General features: G+C 41.0%; 1 protein-coding gene and 1 non-coding gene across 13 annotated transcripts in view; one reads left to right on the top strand and one right to left on the bottom strand.

Annotated features, from left to right (window-relative positions):
* Nucleotides 1-377: 377 nt before the first annotated feature.
* The window catches only part of LOC119015618 (cilia- and flagella-associated protein 47-like), a 42,201-nt gene continuing 21,852 nt past the window's right edge, over nucleotides 378-20,726 (bottom strand). For 2 of the 12 annotated variants that reach the window (XM_037091794.1, XM_037091792.1), the window contains 29 exons: nucleotides 20,347-20,459; nucleotides 19,636-19,786; nucleotides 19,299-19,387; nucleotides 18,953-19,039; nucleotides 18,361-18,407; nucleotides 18,116-18,252; nucleotides 16,943-17,048; nucleotides 16,448-16,674; nucleotides 16,217-16,358; nucleotides 15,718-15,845; nucleotides 15,563-15,628; nucleotides 15,090-15,233; nucleotides 12,786-12,959; nucleotides 11,940-12,051; nucleotides 11,339-11,392; nucleotides 11,128-11,225; nucleotides 10,432-10,607; nucleotides 10,137-10,244; nucleotides 9,343-9,454; nucleotides 8,847-8,951; nucleotides 8,295-8,451; nucleotides 8,104-8,187; nucleotides 7,130-7,277; nucleotides 6,441-6,625; nucleotides 4,907-5,081; nucleotides 4,075-4,122; nucleotides 1,707-1,868; nucleotides 924-1,089; nucleotides 378-706 (listed from right to left, as the gene is read on the bottom strand). In XM_037091794.1, the coding sequence (XP_036947689.1) occupies nucleotides 515-706; nucleotides 924-1,089; nucleotides 1,707-1,868; nucleotides 4,075-4,122; nucleotides 4,907-5,081; nucleotides 6,441-6,625; nucleotides 7,130-7,277; nucleotides 8,104-8,187; nucleotides 8,295-8,451; nucleotides 8,847-8,951; nucleotides 9,343-9,454; nucleotides 10,137-10,244; nucleotides 10,432-10,607; nucleotides 11,128-11,225; nucleotides 11,339-11,392; nucleotides 11,940-12,051; nucleotides 12,786-12,959; nucleotides 15,090-15,233; nucleotides 15,563-15,628; nucleotides 15,718-15,845; nucleotides 16,217-16,358; nucleotides 16,448-16,674; nucleotides 16,943-17,048; nucleotides 18,116-18,252; nucleotides 18,361-18,407; nucleotides 18,953-19,039; nucleotides 19,299-19,387; nucleotides 19,636-19,786; nucleotides 20,347-20,459 (3,693 nt within the window). In that variant the 3' untranslated portion in view covers nucleotides 378-514. Of the gene's footprint in view, nucleotides 707-923; nucleotides 1,090-1,706; nucleotides 1,889-4,074; nucleotides 4,128-4,906; nucleotides 5,082-6,090; nucleotides 6,240-6,440; nucleotides 6,626-7,129; nucleotides 7,278-8,103; nucleotides 8,188-8,278; nucleotides 8,452-8,846; nucleotides 8,952-9,342; nucleotides 9,455-10,136; nucleotides 10,245-10,431; nucleotides 10,717-11,127; nucleotides 11,226-11,338; nucleotides 11,393-11,939; nucleotides 12,052-12,785; nucleotides 12,960-15,089; nucleotides 15,234-15,562; nucleotides 15,629-15,717; nucleotides 15,846-16,216; nucleotides 16,359-16,447; nucleotides 16,675-16,942; nucleotides 17,049-18,115; nucleotides 18,253-18,360; nucleotides 18,408-18,952; nucleotides 19,040-19,298; nucleotides 19,388-19,635; nucleotides 19,787-20,346; nucleotides 20,460-20,726 lie in introns of those variants that run through there. The other 10 variants (XM_037091793.1, XM_037091795.1, XM_037091796.1 and 7 more) reach the window with 10 other exon arrangements.
* On the top strand, nucleotides 13,272-13,342 carry trnag-gcc. The gene has a single exon. It is a non-coding gene; the product is annotated as a tRNA-Gly (tRNA).

Genomic DNA, 20,726 nt, shown 5'->3' with positions numbered 1-20,726 from the left:
CTATACCAAGGAGATGAGGAGGAGGAGAAGATGAGCTGTGGAGGGAGTTTTGTACTGAATATAATGTGTATGTCAGTTACAGCACATGCAAAGTAATGAGTTACATGTAAAAGAATTACCTTGGAGAGTATTTTAGAATTACAGAGATAAACATTTGTTTAATTTGCAGAATGATCCTCACTTCTGTGTCATCCTGTTCAATTTCTGTCAGCTGCCAAAAGAAAAAAGTCTTTGTATTGGCAGAATAGCTCATTAAAGCTGCTGATGAGGAACACTAACCCGACTAATGAGCCGTTTTAAGAGGAAAAAAAGGGCAAACTGTGAAAGCCATCACCATCACCGCCATGTGGTAATGTGTCTGTCCAAATAACAGATCATTTTCCAAACATAAAGGTATCTCTTTAATTGAAGGTGACATTGTCTGGTAAATGTGGCCAGACAAAAACACAAAAAAGTCTAAAAGGAAATTACACAAAAATGACAATCCTTAGCTGACTGAGAGTGAGGATGTCCTTTATCTACGGACTTTGAGTGGGGATGAGTTAGCCATGGCAGGAAGACGAAGGTTAAGAGCCACAAAGTTCTGCTGCCGTTCATTGGTTGGACGTGACAGAGAACAGCTGCCATTGGTGGATGTAGTGCAGAGGGGTGGGGGGTCATGAGGGGTTTTTCCTTTCACCTCGTAGGTCCACTGCATGTCTGCTGCCTGTAACAGGAGAGTCATGCGAATCTATTAACTGTTATGTCTGTATGTATATTAACGGGTAACGGGTAAAAGTTAGACTGTAACAGTTATGACCAGTAATGAAGTGGTTAAAATAAAGTGAATTCCTGTCAGTCACTATAATTTATCACCGTAACACAGAAACGACAATTCAACACAAAAGTCAATGAGATTATCAGAGATAAAATCCTTTAAATACCTGGATGCCGAGTCTTGCTCTGTGCCTGCTATCTTTGGTGGGTGTGAAGGACACAATGAGGAGAGCTCCGGTCGAACCAACAGGAGGTAACATCCCCGAGGCTGGAGTCACTGTGAACTCACTGCTGCTGCCTGGCAGGAACGCTGCTGTGAACGGCTCCGGCCTCCTGGAACCAACTCTTCATATTAACAGCTTGCCAAGAGCTGACACTATCTTCCAGAAACAAATACTGACGTGGATAAACAAATGAAAAAACTATTCAAAAAACTATTATGTGTGTTTCTACAAGAGGAACCATAAGGTAAATTTATCACCTCAGCCACAGTCCCTGAAACAAGAAAGTCCCTGTGCTAGGAGTAGCACTATTGATAACCCAGCCACCACTGGGGTAGAATCACTAATCAGCCTAACATAGAAGTGCTTCAACCTCTGCAGACACAGTAAACAAACAATAGGTACCTGTGGTTTTAATATTAAGGATCGACATTCCTTGCAGTTTATTGATGTTATTGATGTCTTCACCAAGTCAGTCTCCTGACTTGGTGAAGACAGAGAGAGAAAGTGTGTCTGTGTGAGAAAAAGTGGTTTAATTTGATCTGATTAGTGATTTAGAACTAAATGAGAAATATTTGCATCCATTTGTTACATCCATTCAAACAGTGAAGTAAATGCACAGAACCGGAAAGCTGTACTTCTGATGAGGAGGAAAAACAAACAGGAATGTATGAGGGGGACTTTTAAGTTTCTAGTTTAGTATAAAAATGCAATAAAGCACACACACACCTGGTGGTGCTGGTCAGACGGAAGCCCACCGCTGACGTTTTTCCCACCTCAGTGGTTTCAGTGAGGATGACATCGTCCACCTGAGGCTCAGTGGCGATGAGAGTGATGGGAACCTCCCAGATCCTGTTGGACCCACACTGTACGGCTAGGACCGCTGAGCATCTGGACAGGGATACACACCCCCACACACATACACACACACACACACACAATGAGCTGCATTGGAGTAGAAACCTGTTTACCTTTGGCTCACGAAGGCACACAGAAGAACACCTCTGATTCAAAGTCTGCTTTCCACCCCTCTGTTTTCTTCAAATCATTCTTCCACTTTAATTTATCTTGAAAAGTGTAATTTGAGCATTCCTATTTGTCTAAACCGGTCTTTAATATTCCCACTTTCAGCTTATGATACTTGGTCTCCTCATCTCACTGCCCACAGCAGATAAATAACTTGTAGATAATGGAAGAGCCTATTAGCAGCACCACACCCCCCCGTCATTTCCTCATGGAGAAGTCATTAGCTCTCGGAGGTATTGATTCTACCAGGGCACGCCTCATTAATGGACTCCACAGATGAAGATGGGAGCTGATAAATGAATGCACTCTTCACTCAGCAGGATGTCACATGCAATGTACAGTAAGGAGAACCGTAGAGAATAGGTAATCGGGACTTTAAAAAGTGAGATGGGGTGGTGAATTTCCATTACAAACGAGTCACATCAGATATTTTGTAAAAAGAAGTTACTACAGCATTTATTTTAAGCAAGGCTTCACATTATCCTACTGATCTACAGGTAGTGGTAATGTGCCATGAAACGCAGGAAAATGCCAGCACAGACAGGAAAGTAGGAGAAAACTTAAACCATGCAGGGTTTGAAACCCTTTAAAATTGGTTAGCAAATGTTTTATGTGGAACGAAAGACATCTAACTGGTTTGTTGGACCGCAACGATAGACACACTGTGTTTTTGTGAGAAACACTGAATGTAAACAGAAGTTGTGTTTGTTTCCAAAGGGCACCTCTAAGCTATGGAATCCTGCCAATAACGGTTGGCAGAATAATTAGATTTGCAGCACTGATCAAAAGAATTTTAAATCTTTAAGCAATAATCAAGCTAAAAACATGACAGAAGTTTGAAAAACAGTCTTTACATGGGAAACACGTATTTTTCATCACCATATAATCAAAACTGAATCATTTAGATTTAAGGTGATTAAGTTAATGAATGAAAAATGCAGACAATTTTATCCTGAAGCTCACATGATATTTTGAACCTGTCACGCAAACAAAGTGTTATCAAAAGAGGAGACCCCTGGGGAGTAGAAAAGTAATAATATAAAAGGAAGAAGAGTGTTTCATGCTGTCTCACAGGCTGCATCACTGATGGATTGTAACACTGTTTTTCTTTTTCGTTGAAGCCTTAATTAATGACTAGTCCGAGACAGATGAATCCCCTGGGACGATGTATTAGCTTATCATAGATAATTTGGTATCTGCATAAAGTCTGGCTGATAAAAAACAAGAAATGTCAGGAAGGAAAAAGATCAAAGATGGACAAAGTTAAGAAGAAGTATGTTAAAGTTTGAGCATTGTGGTTATTTTCACCTCATCTTTATGTCCCCTAAATCCCTGTAAGGACATGATAAAAAGAGACAACAATGTTTGCTATATTTTGTGATAAAACATCAGCCAAAGTATGACTAGTGTTATATAAAGTACCAACAACTCATACTTGAGTAACAGTAAAGATACTGTGTTAAAATATCACCAAGTTAATCATCAAATAAATTATACATGGTTTTAAATGTACGTATATACTCTACATAGTGTAGCGGAGTGAAGCACAAGTACCTCAAAACCGCACTCAAGTACAGCACTTGAGTCAATGTACTTGATGGATTGGGGTAACACTTACCAAAGATTACTAACCGAGTGCTGGTTCAATTATTATTGTAGTCATATGAGATGAGAAACAATTTTTACACACTGATCTTCCATGAGAAGAATTGGCTCAACAATTACAAACTGGCTCATCTCGGATAAACTGTGTAGGCTTGTATAACACTTCAAACGTAAGAAGTCAAAATATGTCAAAACGCTTGAGCTCACTGACTGCCACGGTAACAAAAGCAGTGGGAGAATCCCTGGAGTCTAAAAAAGTATCGAATGCGTTTTTAGGTTAAACCAAAGGCTAATGTGTTTTCTATGTGGATCTGCCCTAACATGGCAGGTACAGTTAAAGCAGAGGAAGCTAATGAGCCAGCCTTCCTCCTTAACTCTGAGGGAGCACAGTAACCTTTAGCTACAAACATTAAGACTCAGCACATGTAGACAGTCAGTAATAAATGAATGCAGAGGCCACACCCACCTGAGAGAGAGAGAAGATGAGAAAAAGCAGAGGTAGAGGGAGAAGATACTGTACTGTAGAAGGAGAACGACAAGAGATAAATGAATGCAGTGTTTACGCAACGCTCAATGCAAGTGTGTTATCTGTAGAGAGAGAGAGAGAGAGAGCAACAAACAGACTGTGCCTGTGTGCCTTCCTTCCTGTTGTGTGTCTGTGTGCATGAGAATATGCAAGTACTCTATGTGCTTGTCTTGTTTTGCTGACTTATTATTAGCATCCTTTTGTTTTTTTTTCATGCACCCAGGAGGTGTGCATATTTGTTTCTCTGAGTGTGTGCAATTTTTTGTTTTTCCTTTCCCTTTCTTTACTGTGCATGTGCTTTTTAACTTCTGAAGTGTTTGTGTGCTTCTCTCAGAGTCTGCATAATCTCACCGTGTGTGCATGTGTTTACTTCTGACTGGTAATGAGTGTTTGTGTATGTCTACATCTCTCTGTGTCTCTGAATGTGCGAGCGTCTGTGTGTTTGCTTGGTTTTATAGTTTTTACTGTGGTTTGTGCCTCTCAAAAAGCACCCCTTTTTTCAATGTGTATTTGTGTGTATAATGTTTTTTCCTTGAGTGTGCGAGGTATTTGTTTGCCTTAACTGGGAGCAGGATAACCAATGGAATGGTTTTGTAAGGAGAACAACAGGATTTAACTCAAAAGCTGCTGCATCTCTGCAACAAAGGGACACATTCCTTCTCTGACTATCTGAATATGTTTCTTTGTGTGCATTCCATTTTTCCTGCATACTTGTGCATATGTGTCATGTTGTCTATGAACAAGTTTTTGTGTATGTAGTACCGTAACCTACCTGCATGGCCTGAAGGGAGTGTAGACTACATTCAGGGTGAGTGTTATAATGCCAGTCTCAAGGTCCCGCTTTGCTGCTTCGACGGAAGCAGAAAGGCAGTTCTCCACCTCTGAGCACTGTGTGTTGCAGTCCGAACGCACCGTGCACAGGAATTCTTGGATCGTCACGCTGTTAACTGTCCCCAAGTAGGTGAGATTCAGCGGGTGCAAGAAACAACAAAAGATAATACTTAATGAGCTTTTGTGCTTAAACATATAGATTTTTTCTTTAATTTGATGTTTCACTATTCTTTTTACATTATTTAATCATACTAAGGATTTTAGTAAACATAAAATAGGACAGTGTGAGCACAGACACTGACCCCATTAACAGACCCCCTAACCCACCGTGAATACAGTTTTCTATTTATGTTGTGTTCATACTCTGAGCAGAGCAAAGTTCAAAGGGTCAAAATTCACAAATAATAATAGCAATGTGAAGCCACCGCAAAAACAGTACAGACAATTTGCAGCTTGATGTCACCAAAAGCTTACTGAATACAGTTTGTCTAAAAGTGTATTTCCTGCACTTTTTGTCAGTTTTCAAACATTTCAAACAAGATTTCACTGATTCTTTAACAAAGCTCGAAGAAGAATAGTCAAAAAAGAAAAAATGGACTTCTCAAAACAAACAAAATAGTGTAAAAACAACCCCAATGAATCAAGCTGCTTTAAAACATTAATTTAGGAACTTGGTTTTGATTTGTGAGGGAAAAACAGAAACAAGACAGAGCCACACACAGGTGAAGTGGTTGAGGCTTATTCATGTTCATGGTTAGATTCACTGTGCTCTGTGTTAGACTCTAAGCTGTGCCCTTTAGTGGTTGTATTGCTCAACGTCCAACACAAAAAGACCCACGGAAGTATGTGGGCAGGACGGATGCATCTATTTTTCATGCATGAAGGGAGCATAAATGAGCTTTCAGATGAAGAACTGCAGAAGCATGTAATTAAACTGAGTAACACCCTTTACTTCACAGCAGCACAATGCAATTTGTCAGGTTTTATCTGCACACAAAACCAGTAACTCTACCTGTCAAATAGTGTTTGTAACGTGTGGTAAACATGTATCAGATAAAAACAAAATCACAATTGGTGATTTTCAAACAAAACTCAGCCTTGTGTCATTTTTTCTGACTCTCTTACCTCACTGTGACTGAATGGGATGTTGTCTGAACTTTTTTCCCAACTTGAAAAATCTCTCAGTGTTTTCTCTTTTCACTTGCAACATGCTGCTCTGATTAGTTGCAGAGAAGCCAACATAGAACGTGATCATCAATCAATCACCTGCTGAGCTGAATCACACAGATCCTGACACATCTCATCTCATTATCATTATCATTGATGACAGTTTAAATAATTTCTTCACTCATTAATTAAATATTTCGCTTTTCCTGCATGATGGGGCGAATATGTTAAACACCCCATCACTGCAACAACGCTTAAAAAACAACCCTTGAAACTGTCGTCTAATACTGGAAAAAACTGGCACACACCTTTCTGGCCTTCCCATTTTTGATTCCCCAGCATACACCCAGTGAGCAGTACATCCACCTTCGTTTCCAACTGGCAGCCTGCTTCACAATGGAGCGGGCCAAGTGGTGAGTTCTCAACAGGCACTTCCACGGGAATCCCACGGAGAGGGTAAATCCAATAGATGGTTGACGATTCCTGCTCTGACCTAAAACGTGTATGTGGAGCATTTTATAAACAGTACTTACACTGTATTTAGGATTAGCAGTAAACCAGTACTTACGTAAATATTAGGTATCTGTATTCTGACAGCATTTCGTGTTTAAAGGCAAGAATTTTAGTTCTGAAAACTGAGCCGAAGCCGTCATGCAATGCTGTAGAAGTAATGGAATATGGTGCCTTTGCCAGCATGTGTTTCCTCCTCTGAGGTGTGAAAGAGAGTGTGAATGTGAGCTGTATGACAACCTGTCCTGTGTGCTTCTTTCCTGCCTCTCATTGTATTAACTATTCTTCATTTTGTTTACAGTGGAAACCTGCTCGGATGCAGGAATAACGGAGGCTAATGAGTTCTACTGAATATCTAGAAACTTGTCTGAGAGGAGGAATAATCTCATGCACACAATAACACACACACACACACACACGCGCACACACACACACACACACACACACACACACACACACACACACACACACACACACACACACTCACCTCTTGTTGTCTGTGCTGAAGGTACCATTGTTGTCAGGGCTGCTGAGGAGCTTCATACTGATGCAAAGCCAGGCCTGTTTTACCTCCACAGAGTTAGGTGCAAAAACCACAGGCACATCAAAACTGGCCCCTTCACTGAGCTGTATCCCTGCAGCCAAATTGGAGGACAAACACACCTTCATCGATATGTTTTCTGATCGACAGCCGAAAGACAAGTTAAAACTGAGGATAACACAACTAATTAAAATGCACTGTATCAGACACCTGCAAAAACACTGCAGTTGATTTAAAGTAAACTAGAAGAAATTTGACTTGTAGGAAAAGCTTTGATTTATTTGTAAGATGATGAAGACTCTCCATATTCGGTTAGTGAAAAAATGTTGAGAGTTCTGAGCGAATATTAAAGCTGCAATAATTGAGTCTTTGGCCAAGAGTCAATCATTATTATTTAGTAATACAAATTATTGGCATGTTACACACTGAGCAGTCAGAAAGCAACAGAAGGTGGAGTTATGTTTGTGTCTACCTGATTAATGTTAGGTCAAATATTAACTGGGCTTTTATCTCTGTTGTTGTCCCCACCAACTACCTAGAAAAATGTCTGTCTCTTTAGCTGGTACATGCTCCACTGTGTCCACCAGCTAGTCTCTAACTGCGCTAATCGGGTAGTGTACAGTTGTTGCATTTCAATGAAATCCGTGAGAGTGAATCAGCACAATCAAGTTGCAGAAAAAAAAACCTTTAACAATGAACTGAAAGAGTCTAAGTCTGTTGAGATGAGTGCAGCTGCAGAGCTGAAAGATTAATTACTGTTTGTTGGTCACTGCAATAGCCCCATTTTATAGAAAACAGCCATCTGATCCATTGTTAATACAGAAAATATTGCTAGGGCAGCTTTAGAGTTCACGTTTGCTTTCATTTAGCTTGAAATACATTATTCTAAGTTATGTATGCTCATGTGTCAGTAAACAAACCTTTTGTGTGGCTCAGAGGGACAGAGAAGACGTCCATGTCTGCAGAGCCTTGGTGGCAGTTGGAGGCCTCACTTGGATCCTCATCTGAGACATGAAGACAGACAAAGTGCACACAATATTAGGAACATGTCTGAGTGTGTCCCAACTGAAGACTGAGTGTCTGCTGGAGAAAAACCTGAAGTGCCTGTGACCTGTGAGTGTGATATCGAGCCAGACTGGGTGCTCAGTGGGGTTTGCAAAGGGAACAGTGATGTAGCTTTTGGAGCCAATCAGGGAAGAGATGCTCATTGGCTCCTCACTCTCCGGATAAAGGCCATGTCCACTCAGTGACACACAGAAATCCTGCAACTAATGAAGGACAGACAGATTAAACATGCATGGGCGACGTAAGCGAGAGAAATCAAGAAAAAATAAGAAATTATGAAGAGAGAAAGATTTGTCCCTTTTATTCATATCATCCAGCCTCCTGTGCCTTAAATAAACTATACAATCTGGAGCAATGAAAAGCTTTATGAGGTGATCTGATTGCTTCAAGCTTCATGTCGATGACTGGGAGTGATGAGGCAGTAAATAAAATCAGGGCACCTGCTTAAACTAATTTAGGAGGAAAAATAAGCGAGTTATTCCTGCACTCACTGTATGTGTGTCTATTTGTGTTCTTGTGTGTATGTGAAGGCAGGGGTGGGTGATTTATGTTATCCATTTTCCCTCAGTTTGTGTGTGTGTTTTGTGTGTATATACACCTCAGGGCAGGTGAAACTGATATTTGCAGTGTGCCTCCCCTCTCCAATGGATGAAGGACTAAAACGGACACCAAGCTGGTAGCAAGAGTGGGGTTCCACAGTAAGCTGCAACACACACAAACAAACACAAAGGGAACAGCTTTCATGGGGACAGTAAGGGTAGATAAACACACTCACGCTCAGAGAGAAAAACCCTTTAAATCACACTGCCAGGCAACCCACAGCTTTCCATCAAGATATACAGCCTCCAAGTGGCATCACTGTCTCTTTGTGTAAAAAGACAACAGCTGTTATCAAAGCTCTTAGTATACTGTGTGGTTCTTTAAAGAGATGAAATCTAAAGCAAAAGCAATCAAATATCCATTGAACTATAAAGAACATCAACAATAATGGTAAATACATTTCCCCAGGGGCAGGAGCAAGGGCACATTGAATGCATGTCATTACGAATAAAGCTTTATTGTGAAATAATGAAAAGGTGAGTGTAAGTACTAACAGTCCTTCCTGAATCAATTTCGAGTTTGAAGTTTCTGGGGTTACTGTTGGCTACAAGCAGCTTCAGAGGCTCAGCTGTGGGGTTCACCAGGGGAACAGTCTGTCTGGTCCATCTGACAAACACACACAAACACAAACACTTAAATACTAATAAAGTAAGGCTGCCAAAGCAGAGAGGAGAGAGAAGTACAGATGGTCAGAAAAGGCCTGAAGTAAAGAATCGAATTCCCCATAAGGACCCAAATGCTGCATTTATAATTTACTGAGCTAATTAGCAGCTCCATTAATATGCAGCTATAATTGCCATTCATTACTCTGTTAGTATGGTAAAGTGTGTCTCTGTTCATTAGAAGTCCTGTTTTAAACTCAATGGAACAACTTTTCTTATATTTCTAACATAATTATCACAGTGGACAAATTCAGCTCTTCCGTCACTGCAAAGATCCTGCAGGAATGATGTTTATATTGATCCAGGGAGCTGGTTTGTCAGGAGGTATCTGGGACCACAGTGGGCATGAATCGTGAAAATGAAAATGAAAACGATGTGAATAACAACATCTTTTTATAAATAAATAATAAATTAAACCTTTTTCTCCAGCAACTGTAAAGTAAACAGACCCAAAGCAGCAGAGAAGGAGCCTCACCCACACTGCTCAGTTTTGGGAAAATCCTGAGGATGGGACCATTGCCATGAACAAATTCTCAGTGGTGTGTGAGTGTGAGTGTGTCTATACAGTATGTGTGCATGCACTCCTAGCCAATAACCCTGCAGTGTGTTGGTGTGTGTGCACTTACTTGCCCAGCTGACAGCAGGCCTGTGGTAGCTTGAGGACTGGAGGAGGAAGAGCATAAAGCTCCAGTTGATACCAGAACTCCCCCACCTGCTCCGACTGGAACAAAACACTGGCAGAAAACACATAACCAATGCAAATGCTGTAGACATACCGCAGATCACAAAACACTGTCAGATTCAGGGCAGATTTCCCTTGTTAAAGCATTCCTATAAAGCATCTATTTAACAGAAATCTTTACTTTGAATAATAGACATCTTTAAAGGAGTTTGTGTCAGCTACAGTGTGATAAATCTTACCTGCCCATACTTTTCCCCACTCCGCCAGGGGAGAATGTAGCTTTGTAGGTGAGAGTCTTCCCTGGGGGAATTGAAACTGTACTGGCGCCACTGATGTCATCTCCTTCCAGGTAGACATCCAGCATCATGAGCTCTCTTCGTGGGTTATTGACAGGGATCTCTATGGCAACTGAGCTCTGGGAACACATGATTTCAAAGATGACCGCTGGTTCTGCTTTTTCCTTGTGATGATCTGATAATCTTTTGATCTTAGTCTGGAGGGAACAGCACGCACTTCTTTAGGGCCTGCATGTTCGAAATATAATCATATTCCGGAGCTGAATTAACTCTTTTCATATTCCGTTCAATATATTCAGCAAAAGAACATTCCTCTTTATTGGCTGAACCAGAGTCTTTTCATTTCTAATCCCTAGAGCACCACACTATTCACATTTTATACTGAATTTGCCATGAGTTACAAGCTTTGTTCTGCTGCATTTTTCAAACAATAGATTCAAATTAAAGGCCTAAGGAGAGATATTAGCAACAGATTTACGTGCTTAGCAGTGAAACTGGACCACGCTGAGGTCAGAATTGTGTCTTGTGCACTAGCTATTATGAGGTGTTCCTATGCAGAGTCACCTTAAGTTGATGCTAATGCCTGATTAGTACAACCACCTACAACCTTAAATGTGCCAGTATGTTTCCAGAGCTTACCTGAGTTGTACACTGTACATTTATGACCATGTTGGGTGCTGCTGGCTCACAAATGATCTCCAGTGTGAAATGCACCTTGTAGCATCCTCGTACATTTCCTGGATAAGAGACATACACGAATAAATATGGTATAAATGCAAACACACAACTTCTAAGTTAAATGTTTTTGATGCTGCACATTGATCGGCACAGTATGGTGCAACAAGCTTACCTTTGAGTGTGTCTGCCTCCTGAATATCATCCATTTCTTGAAAAGACAACAAACCTGAAAGAAATGTGGTGGATGAAGCCCCGACGTTAGTTTTTGCTGATGTTTTCTTTTACTTAAAGATCAACATCTTATCCTTATCCCAACAGCCAAAAATATCCTCTAGATGTAGGCAATGAATCTAATCTAAGATGATGACCTCAAAACAACTAACCTCAGTTCGCAATTATTTTCACAGAGTATTGTTCTTTTCAAGTGTTTTTACTCTGCATATTTTTGTGTATCTCAACATCATTGCAATTGAGGGAAAGCTAAATGATTTTAAAGGCTTAAATAAAGGTTTGAATACACAAATCAAGCGATACACAGTGGCCTAAAGCAATGCTACACCAACACTACACGGTGAAACCCAAGCATGTAAATGTAAGCAGACATTTTAAGGACAATAAGACTGTTTTAGTCTGTGTGCATCAGTTTAAGCAAACGTAACATAATATAGTGAACAAACTGAACCGACATTTGAGGGCAGATACCTTTGCTGTCAGATCCTAACAAACCACAAAACCATACAACCACAAACATGCAGTGGGGGAAAAAAAATCACCTGTCTGTTTTCCACGTTTCCATGGTAACACAGTCAGGGAGTATGGAGCACTGTGACCAGGTTTAATCTCCAGGGAGGGGGTGCCACTTACAACAGATACATCTGTCACCACCTGGGTCCATGTGTTTTTATGGACAAGAAGTACAAATACAGAGGATGGAGGAAATAAATGGCATTGAAGACACGCATGAACGAACATACATTCAAATACATGCACACAGATGCCAAGAAACATGATCAGAGCCAGACAGTCAGACTGCAAGGACTTTACAGTATGATAATATGCATAAACCGTTCTTCAGAGGATCAACCATACTGATTTAAATGACCCTCTGGCTTTTCATCTGCAAGTTCATTCAATATTTCAACATTTACCACTGGATAGGCACACCATGTTGTGCAGTCAATCATGGTGGTTAGAGGATGGACCCAGCTGACTTTGTGATCTCAGGCGTTTTTCAGTCTTTCAGTTAAATATTTCAACATCTTCTTAATGGACTTGCACAACAATTTGTACATGCAGTCATGGTTTCTGATGATGTATTCTACTGACTTTGGTGAGCCCCAAACAGCCAACAGGTCCGAACTTCAAATTGTCTAGTACTTATAAGTAAATAAAGCACATCATGATTGTTAGATATTAGCATTGTTGTTGTGTACAGCATCCCAAGCACAGCATCACAGAGCCAGTAGCACAGTGGTAAAGTCTAATTCATTATATTGGTTTAGTAACGCTTTCCTTTCAAAATGTGTTGTGCAAAACTGTTGTTGCGTGACCATGCTTTAGAGTACACCATGTTGGCACGTATCAGTGTGTGTGGCAGCTATTTGCATGTGTGATTGTACCTTGAGGGTGACTTTGTTCTGGCTGTAATTGGGGACATCCAGCTGTGTGTGTGTGGTCTGGCCAACAGGGCAGTGTAATACCACATGGTCCACTGGCAGGGGGTGCTCTCCCACTCCTCTGAGGGTAAACACGTGCTCTGTACCGTCACAGTCATTATGCAAGGACAGCTTGCCCTGTGGGGGGAGGGATAAAGTTCAGGCAGTCAAACACACACAAACTTGTGTTCAGTGTGGAGTGTGTTCAGTTTGGAGCATGTTCAGTTTGGAATGTGTTCAGTTTGGAGCATGTTCAGTGTGGAGCGTAAATGCAGAGGAACAAAGGCAAACAGAGACTCATAGGCTCTGTCAAACACTCTCTGACTGCCACGTTGGTTGATTACAGGGAGAACGGTTCTATTTTATAAGTCAAAAAGCTAACAGCACAGTGACTGCCTGCAGCAGAGTGTTGCCTACTTAAGCTCTGCCCCCTTTCACTCTTACACAAATGCATTGGTGGTTCAGTGGTAGAATTCTCGCCTGCCACGCGGGAGGCCCGGGTTCGATTCCCGGCCAATGCAAAGTACCTTTTTCCGCCCCCCCCACGACTCCGTTCACAACAAATACAAACAAAAGTGGAACACATACAGCATACACTCTTTACAGGAAACGTTAAAATGTATGCTAAAATAAATGCAACAGCCCTGTGAGACATATACCTTGACTTATACAGTGCTCTCAACAATCCAGCAGACCTGCCTCCACAGGAAAAGCTGCACCATGACAGTGCATTTTGGATCATGGACCTCACTTGCAGGCTACAGTCAGGAACTGTACTGGCTGCACTTCTCTTCCCTCTTAATATAAGAGACTTCGAATTCATCGCAGGTTCCTTTACAAGTTTCCCTACAACTTCTCTATTGTTAGATGCATCATAAAAGACACCATGGGGGAGCACAGTGGATTGATAGAGAGCCTGTCATGGTGCAACAACAGTCACCTGATGTGGAGAGCAGGTAGCTGACTAGTAAAAGAACAGAGAAAACCGGTGATGTTATCATCCAAGGAAAGGAAGAGGAGAGGTAAGGTCAAGGGAGTTCAAATCAATAAAAACAGAGGACTGGACAGAGACCGCCTCTTCAGAAAGGGACAGAGCACACTGTTCTTCCTGAGGACACTCAGATCCTTCAGTGTGTACAAGAGGCTACTGCAGATCGTCTACCGGTCTGTGGTAGCTAGTTCTTTGTTATTCCTTGAGCCTTTCTGGGATGGTGGTGGCAACAAGACTTATCGTGCTCTGTGGCCGGACTAGAACTAGATAGCCTGGAGGCAGGGAGTAGGGATGACAAGATCAAAGCCATGCTGGATAACCCTGTTCACCTTCTCCACGACGAGCTAAAGCATATTGCGACAGATGGGCAGCGCACCACCAGATTATCCAATCTTGATGTAAAATGGAGCACTTCAGGCACTCGCTTTTGCTGGGTGACATTTATTTATGAATTTAGTCATTTATTGATTGATGATTTGAGTAATTTTTCATCCTAGATATATGTAAAGTATCTAAATTGTTGTCAAAGATATTCAATGTCAAGATAAATATGGGATTTATTGTACTTTGTCTATATGTCTATATATCATTTTCCTCGATTAAAATAAAAATGTAAAATTTTTCTTCTAGTCCCCTGTCGATTAAATGGATAAATTGCTCAGTAAAGGAAAAAAATCCTATTTGAACTGTTAAACATTCTTTATATATGAAAGAACAAGTGAAGTATCCATTCATCACTGTTAAGGATCGGCTACTACTCTAGATTGCTGGGTATTGCTGTCAAAAGGCTGTTTCTCAAAAAGAGAAAGGTCAGATGTTGTGTAGAAAAATATCTGCTGTGCTTCTTAGAAAAGCACTGGCAGCTTTAATTCCCAGATATAATCATAACAGCCACACAGGCTAGACAGTGTGCAGCTGTTTGAGGCATTGAGATAAGTGGTCGTACTTAAGCCGACTGCTCCCTGAGAGGATAGGACTGAGGAGGCTAATGAGAAGAAAGGCCAAATATGAGGGCTTGGTGAATGAGCGTTGGTAGCAGGGGATTTAAAACTGGGCTGACTTCTAAATGTTGCTGATGTTGAATTATCTTAAATACACACTAACTTGAGGCCACTGCACTGCAAAGATGTCATGGTCTGCCAGAAAGCATATAACAAGCAAAGTTAGACTGCAAGGATGTGACAGGAGGAAGGAGGGAGGACAAACAATGTAGACAGACAGCATGCAAGCAAAGAAATAAAGAATGAATCTGAAACAAGAAAGAAAAAAGGCATTACCATGACAATGCATTGTACTGAAGGCTGAAAGGTGAGGGGGTAGCAGACTTTTGTCCCTGCTGGCACATTCACAACCTCTGGGCCGGAGAATCCTTCACCACACACCTCAGCTTGGATTGTCCAGTCTTGGTGGGTCTCATTGTGCTGTGGGAGACACAAAGGAACCATTATTAGAAAAAATGTCCAACAATTTAAATAAACAATCTTAAACAACTGCAATTAGAATACTTTTCTAACCTAAAACTTTAAATATGTTAGTTTAAGTCAAGAGATGCAATTAGTCAAAGATACATTTTAACCATGCTTTCTGGTTGCTGTATATTCAGAACCACTACTCTCTTCCAAGAAATCCGTTTCTCATTATAGAGGTAATATTATTCATCATTCATAATTAATCAAATGCTTTCAGCTCAGCCCCTATTAATAAGCAGCACACACACAGACTGATTAATACATTTTCCCTTGCTCCTCACCAGTGGAATATCTTGCGTGACGGAACGGTGAGCAGGCGAACTGAAGTCCAAGTGGATGGATCTTTGCTGTGGTCACAAGTTAGATTTTGCTCAAGCGACCCAACAGGCATTTCCTTAATTTACAGGCTTGAGATGTGATATTTGCTGATGTCTACCTGTGAAGTAACCAGTGCCTCTAGCATGTAGACCCTCGTATCACACCAGGACCTCAAGACCACCTGACATGCAAACTGTCCAACAGAGTTTGCCTGGAAGCGTAATGGGATGTCCACACAGCCACAATCTATTGAATGGATGGAAAAGTAGGTCCAGGGAGGAGGTGGACACTTGAAATTAGTTCTGTGGGTAAATTACATAAGCTGCCATCATCACTGCTACACATTCAACCAGTACACTTTATATCATTTTTTACACCCTGGTTTATACTTATTACTTACCATTGTTTGATTAGTAAACATTAGTAGTGAATAGATTTTCAGTTGCCTTAGAAATACAAACAATAACCAAAATGAATTTTATTCAATATGATAGTTTAGTGTCCTCTGGTTCCACATGCAACTACTTTTCTTCAGTCAATACTGCTTCATCAACGCTACACATAAAAATTCTCCTATGCCGAGAGGAAATAAAGCATGACCTTTCTCGTATGTGTACCTGCAAGATTCTTCCATGGTATGTTGGTGTCTTCTTTTACAGGTATTGTTACAGTCCTGGGTAAAGTAAAGTACTGTGGCAAAGAAACCTCAATGCTGTATTCGAGTTCTTTACTCTGCTGAGCATCTTTCAGGAGCTTGGCCTAACGGGAGTCAGCAGAAAAGGGTAAAATATGAACAGATACTGCCTGCCCGTATATTCAAAGATCAGCTTTCCAGAGTGTGCGTGTACCTGTTGTTGGAGGAGCTTGCGAGCAGCTGTTGCTGCCCTCACGGTGCTGCTATGCAAAGTGTGTGTCAGCATCCGCCTCCTGTGTTCGTCAGCACTCATGCTGTGTTGACCCCAGATGGCCAGAGCTTGCTCCCAGGCCATATTGATCAGCGGCACACGCACCACCTCCTCGCACACCTGCCCCAGTTGGCAGCTCAGGCTTAGCACTGGCACACACACAATGTGGTCTATTGGTGGAGAAAAAAAATATTAGACTGGATTTTATCTGATTTGCTTTTCACTATAAATATGCTTCTTTTCTATTTATCATCCTGAAATTATGTTACACAAGATTTTTATTCAAATTTTCAAAATGATGTTGAGTGGTAATTGGTATTCAGAATGTTTTTAGTAAATGGAGAAACCACTACAGTAAATTACATTTATTTTCACTCAGATTGTGCAATGATGCCCTAAAATACTTTATGAGCAATATTTGGGTCACAGTTTTACTACCAGAGTTGTCCGGGATGGAGACTATGTTAGAACTGGGCCTGGCAGTGAGAGGGGAAGGAAGTGGCAATTCTGCTGTGGCTTTTACCACATAGACCATATCTCCCACCTAAAAGCGCACACACGCACACACACACACACACACACACACAAATATGAATATGATTATCCAAACATTTCTGTTAACAAAAGAAAGAGTAATAACTTTTATTTAAACAGCGACATTAAAAACAGAGTTTACCAAGTGCTAATACAGACAAAGCAAAACCAGGAAACTAAGGTAGACAATTTAACAGAATAAACAAAATATGCAAAACACAAGTGTGAACAAGAATACATACAACTCCAATGAATAAAAGCAATAAAGGATGACGAGAAGACAAGATCACATGATAGGAATTAGTAATAGGAAGTCTATAAAAGTGGATTTTTCAGTTACAGATTTTGTGAGCCTTATCTCCTCTGGCAGGTCGCACTGCCAGCAGGACCCCACCTAAGGATCTGAGGCTGCAAACAGGCAGGGGTCAACATTCTTGCTTTGCATCTAGGGGCAAGACTTAGATGAGTTTTGAAAGCTATCAGTACAATCTTAAAATCAACTCGAAGTAAGACAGGGAGCCAGTGGAGAGAAGGCAGGATTGGAGCGATGTCATGTCTCTGTTAAATCACATAAGAAGGCTAGGTGCTAGATTTTGGACAATATACATACTGACATAGGACCAGTGCCCCATATTCCCTTCCTTAGAATACAAGATATTTTGTAAAGGCCATATTTTCTGGCTGCCCCAATGTCTTAGAGATAAACCTCTGCGCTTTCTTCCTGAATGTAACCTGTACCTGATTGTTGACACAACAAAACTCTAGAAAACACTCAAGCTAAATGCATTTCCCATTTTATAATCTCTTGTAATGAAGCCAGGGTGCTCTCATGCAGACAGAGCATCAAATTGCACTGACAGGATGAAGATTTCAGTCAATTAATTTAAATTAATTTAGCATGCACTGCAGGTTTTCTCTATAGTCTAATGAATTAGAAATGTATCTTCAGTAAGTGTTCATAACCATCTGCAATTTCAAAAATGCGAGTTAATGAGTTTGAGAATAATGTGTTTCAGGGAACCGGCAGAAAACCAGCCACACACACACACCCACACCCACACACACACACACACACACCTGCGGGCAAACTAGCAGTATAGAGCAGTACTTGGTGCCTGGGCAGAAGGGCAGGTAGTAGATGTTCAGTGTGTCTGCTTGGCCTGACTTCAGACAAACACTCCTCTCTGCACTGAGGAACTCGCTGTCGTCACCATCTGGACACACACACAAACATATATAGACATGTATAAAGGTTATAATTCACACATAAGCTTAAACAGAGTACCAAGCATATGTGTTCATACTGAGATCTGAAGACTTACCTTCCATCTCCTCCTTGCTGCTCTTGTCTGAATTCATCTTCTCTATACTAAAAGAGGGCGGTGGAGTAAAATTATTCATAGTGCATGGATATCAGACTACACCAGCTGATTCAGGTGTACTACAGATGACCTCAGCCCTACTTCAGATCCTCGTAGTCAACTCCTGATGAGGAGGAGGAGTTGGACTGTTCAGCTTTGAAGACATCTCAGGAGGTAAGAGTTGCATACCAACTAGCTATTCTTGATGACAACTCGGTACTCTCCCGGGGAACCACCTCGTACTTTACCTCACACTTCTGAAACTGTGACGAGTAGGAGGGACACCCTATCCTTTTACCAAATAAGCTCTGAACTGAAAACAGAGCATTTTATGCTTAATTCTACTTTTATGTGTGGCTGTCTTGGAAAGTTTGCTTGAGAATGATGCCAGAGAAAACACCTAGCCTATGCTACTAAACAGTGTGTATCTTGTTCCCCCTAAGTCCACTGAAAAAATTAGACCTAACTTTAAACAAGAAAGCCGACACATTCCTTTAACTGTGTGTTTACTGTGTGTGAGTCTGTGTGTGTATTAGTTGAGTGTATGTGTTACTTGGCCTTGGAGGACGCCTGTTGAACGAGGCTGTCTTTTTTCTTTTCAGGCTCCAGCGGGTTGACTGGAGACTCCAACAGCACCACCCTAAACACACAAGAGGTTTGACCTCAGCAGTACAGCACAAAAATGTTCCTTTTCACATGCTGTATATATTTTATTGTGTTCAAGTCACTCTGTTTTTTGTCTGACAGTATATATATATACATAGACACACACACACCCCTCACTGTTATTTTTACAGCTATGCATATTTGCATACATGACACCTAACTGCTTTTTGCACTTCTGGTTACATGCTCAGTACTTGCACTCTATACTGACAATAAAGTCTGTGTACACCTACCTAAAATGAGCTTCTTTGTTGAAAGGGTTAGTGATGGGCACTTGGATCACTTTAAGCTGGTAGCATGGACACTTGTACTTGACAGTTTTCTAAGGAGAGACAGCAAGAAGCAGACAGTCTTTCATCTAGTTCAGTTCAGTTTACAGCTGTAGCCATCCACTCTGTTCTCCAAACATTGTGTGATGTGTGTTAGACACAGCATGCTATTGAGGAGTGTTTCAGTCAAACAGCAAGCTTTCAACAAATCAGCAAGTGAGGCTTGCAGCCAACTGCAATGTCGGTGGTGCGCTAACTGTAGCATGACAGTCAGTCAGCCCTTTTAGTTAATGATACTCACTGTGGGTGTGATCTGACTGACATGGGTCTTCAGACAGAAGGCGAGGGTGGTGCTGTGCAGGCCATCAGAAGAGCTGGAGATGAGCAGAAGGACTGCCTCCATGGGCTGCAGGAAGGAGCACTTGAACTGGACGGTTAGATCAATGCTTGCCCTGTGGAAATCACCACAGCCAACAGATTATTAGTGCATTATTTAGCCTCTGTTCTTCAGGAACCAGAATGCTCGACACAGTGTTTTTACAACTCAGTTGTTTTATTGCGTAATGTCCCATTTTCAGGTTATGATATCACTGAATCAGCAGAATCTTAAAACTATTTTTCTGCATAATGGCATTGTCCTTAAAGACAGCATTTTTCAGTCTAAAGCTAGGTTTTAAAAATGGGACGTGAACTATTTTTATAGAGAGATCTCACTTGAGAGCAAAACTGGTACATTTTAATGAGGTACAGTCTCAAGGCAAAACTAAATTTACTCAACTTAGATTATGAAGAAATGAAAAAAAAGGAAAAACTAGAGCCATGCTAAGAGTTTCTTTCCCTTTTTTTGCACATGCACAGGTTTACGTTTAAAAAAAGTTACTCTGGAAGTGCAGACGCAAAGACAGCACTTCTTCACTAACGATACCAGTTTTATCTAAGTATTAATTGTTGGTGCACACAACAAAAGCATGCACCAATATACTGAGTTCAATTTCCTGGGTAAAAAACATACTTTGGAGGAATGGTGACAGTGGATCCGTCTGGGAGGGAGAAGAGGTGGGCATCCTCTCCTAAAATGAAGACCTGGTATTTGACAGGCTTAGAGGATGGACTTTTCAGACGCACCTGCAGCACCCACACACACAAAGACACACACAAACACTTAAAAACTATTTCTATACTTAGAAACACAGGCGACAAATGCTGCTGCCAGAAAACAATATCACAATGAAATCCGTCTTCCTTAGTACTGAAAAACTGACATCTGTTTTTATTTAGCTTGTAATGTGGCTTAACCTGACAGTGTGGATCATTACCCAAATGTATATTTGTCTGTGTTTGTAATCCTGTTAGTGTGTGTGTGGCTGTGTCTATAATCCTATTAATGGATGT

Source organism: Acanthopagrus latus, chromosome 24, assembly GCF_904848185.1.
Source record: "Acanthopagrus latus isolate v.2019 chromosome 24, fAcaLat1.1, whole genome shotgun sequence".
NCBI classification, from domain to species: Eukaryota; Metazoa; Chordata; class Actinopteri; order Spariformes; family Sparidae; genus Acanthopagrus; species Acanthopagrus latus.
Note: the sequence above shows the minus strand (reverse complement) of the source record. Positions and strands in the feature narration are given on the sequence as shown.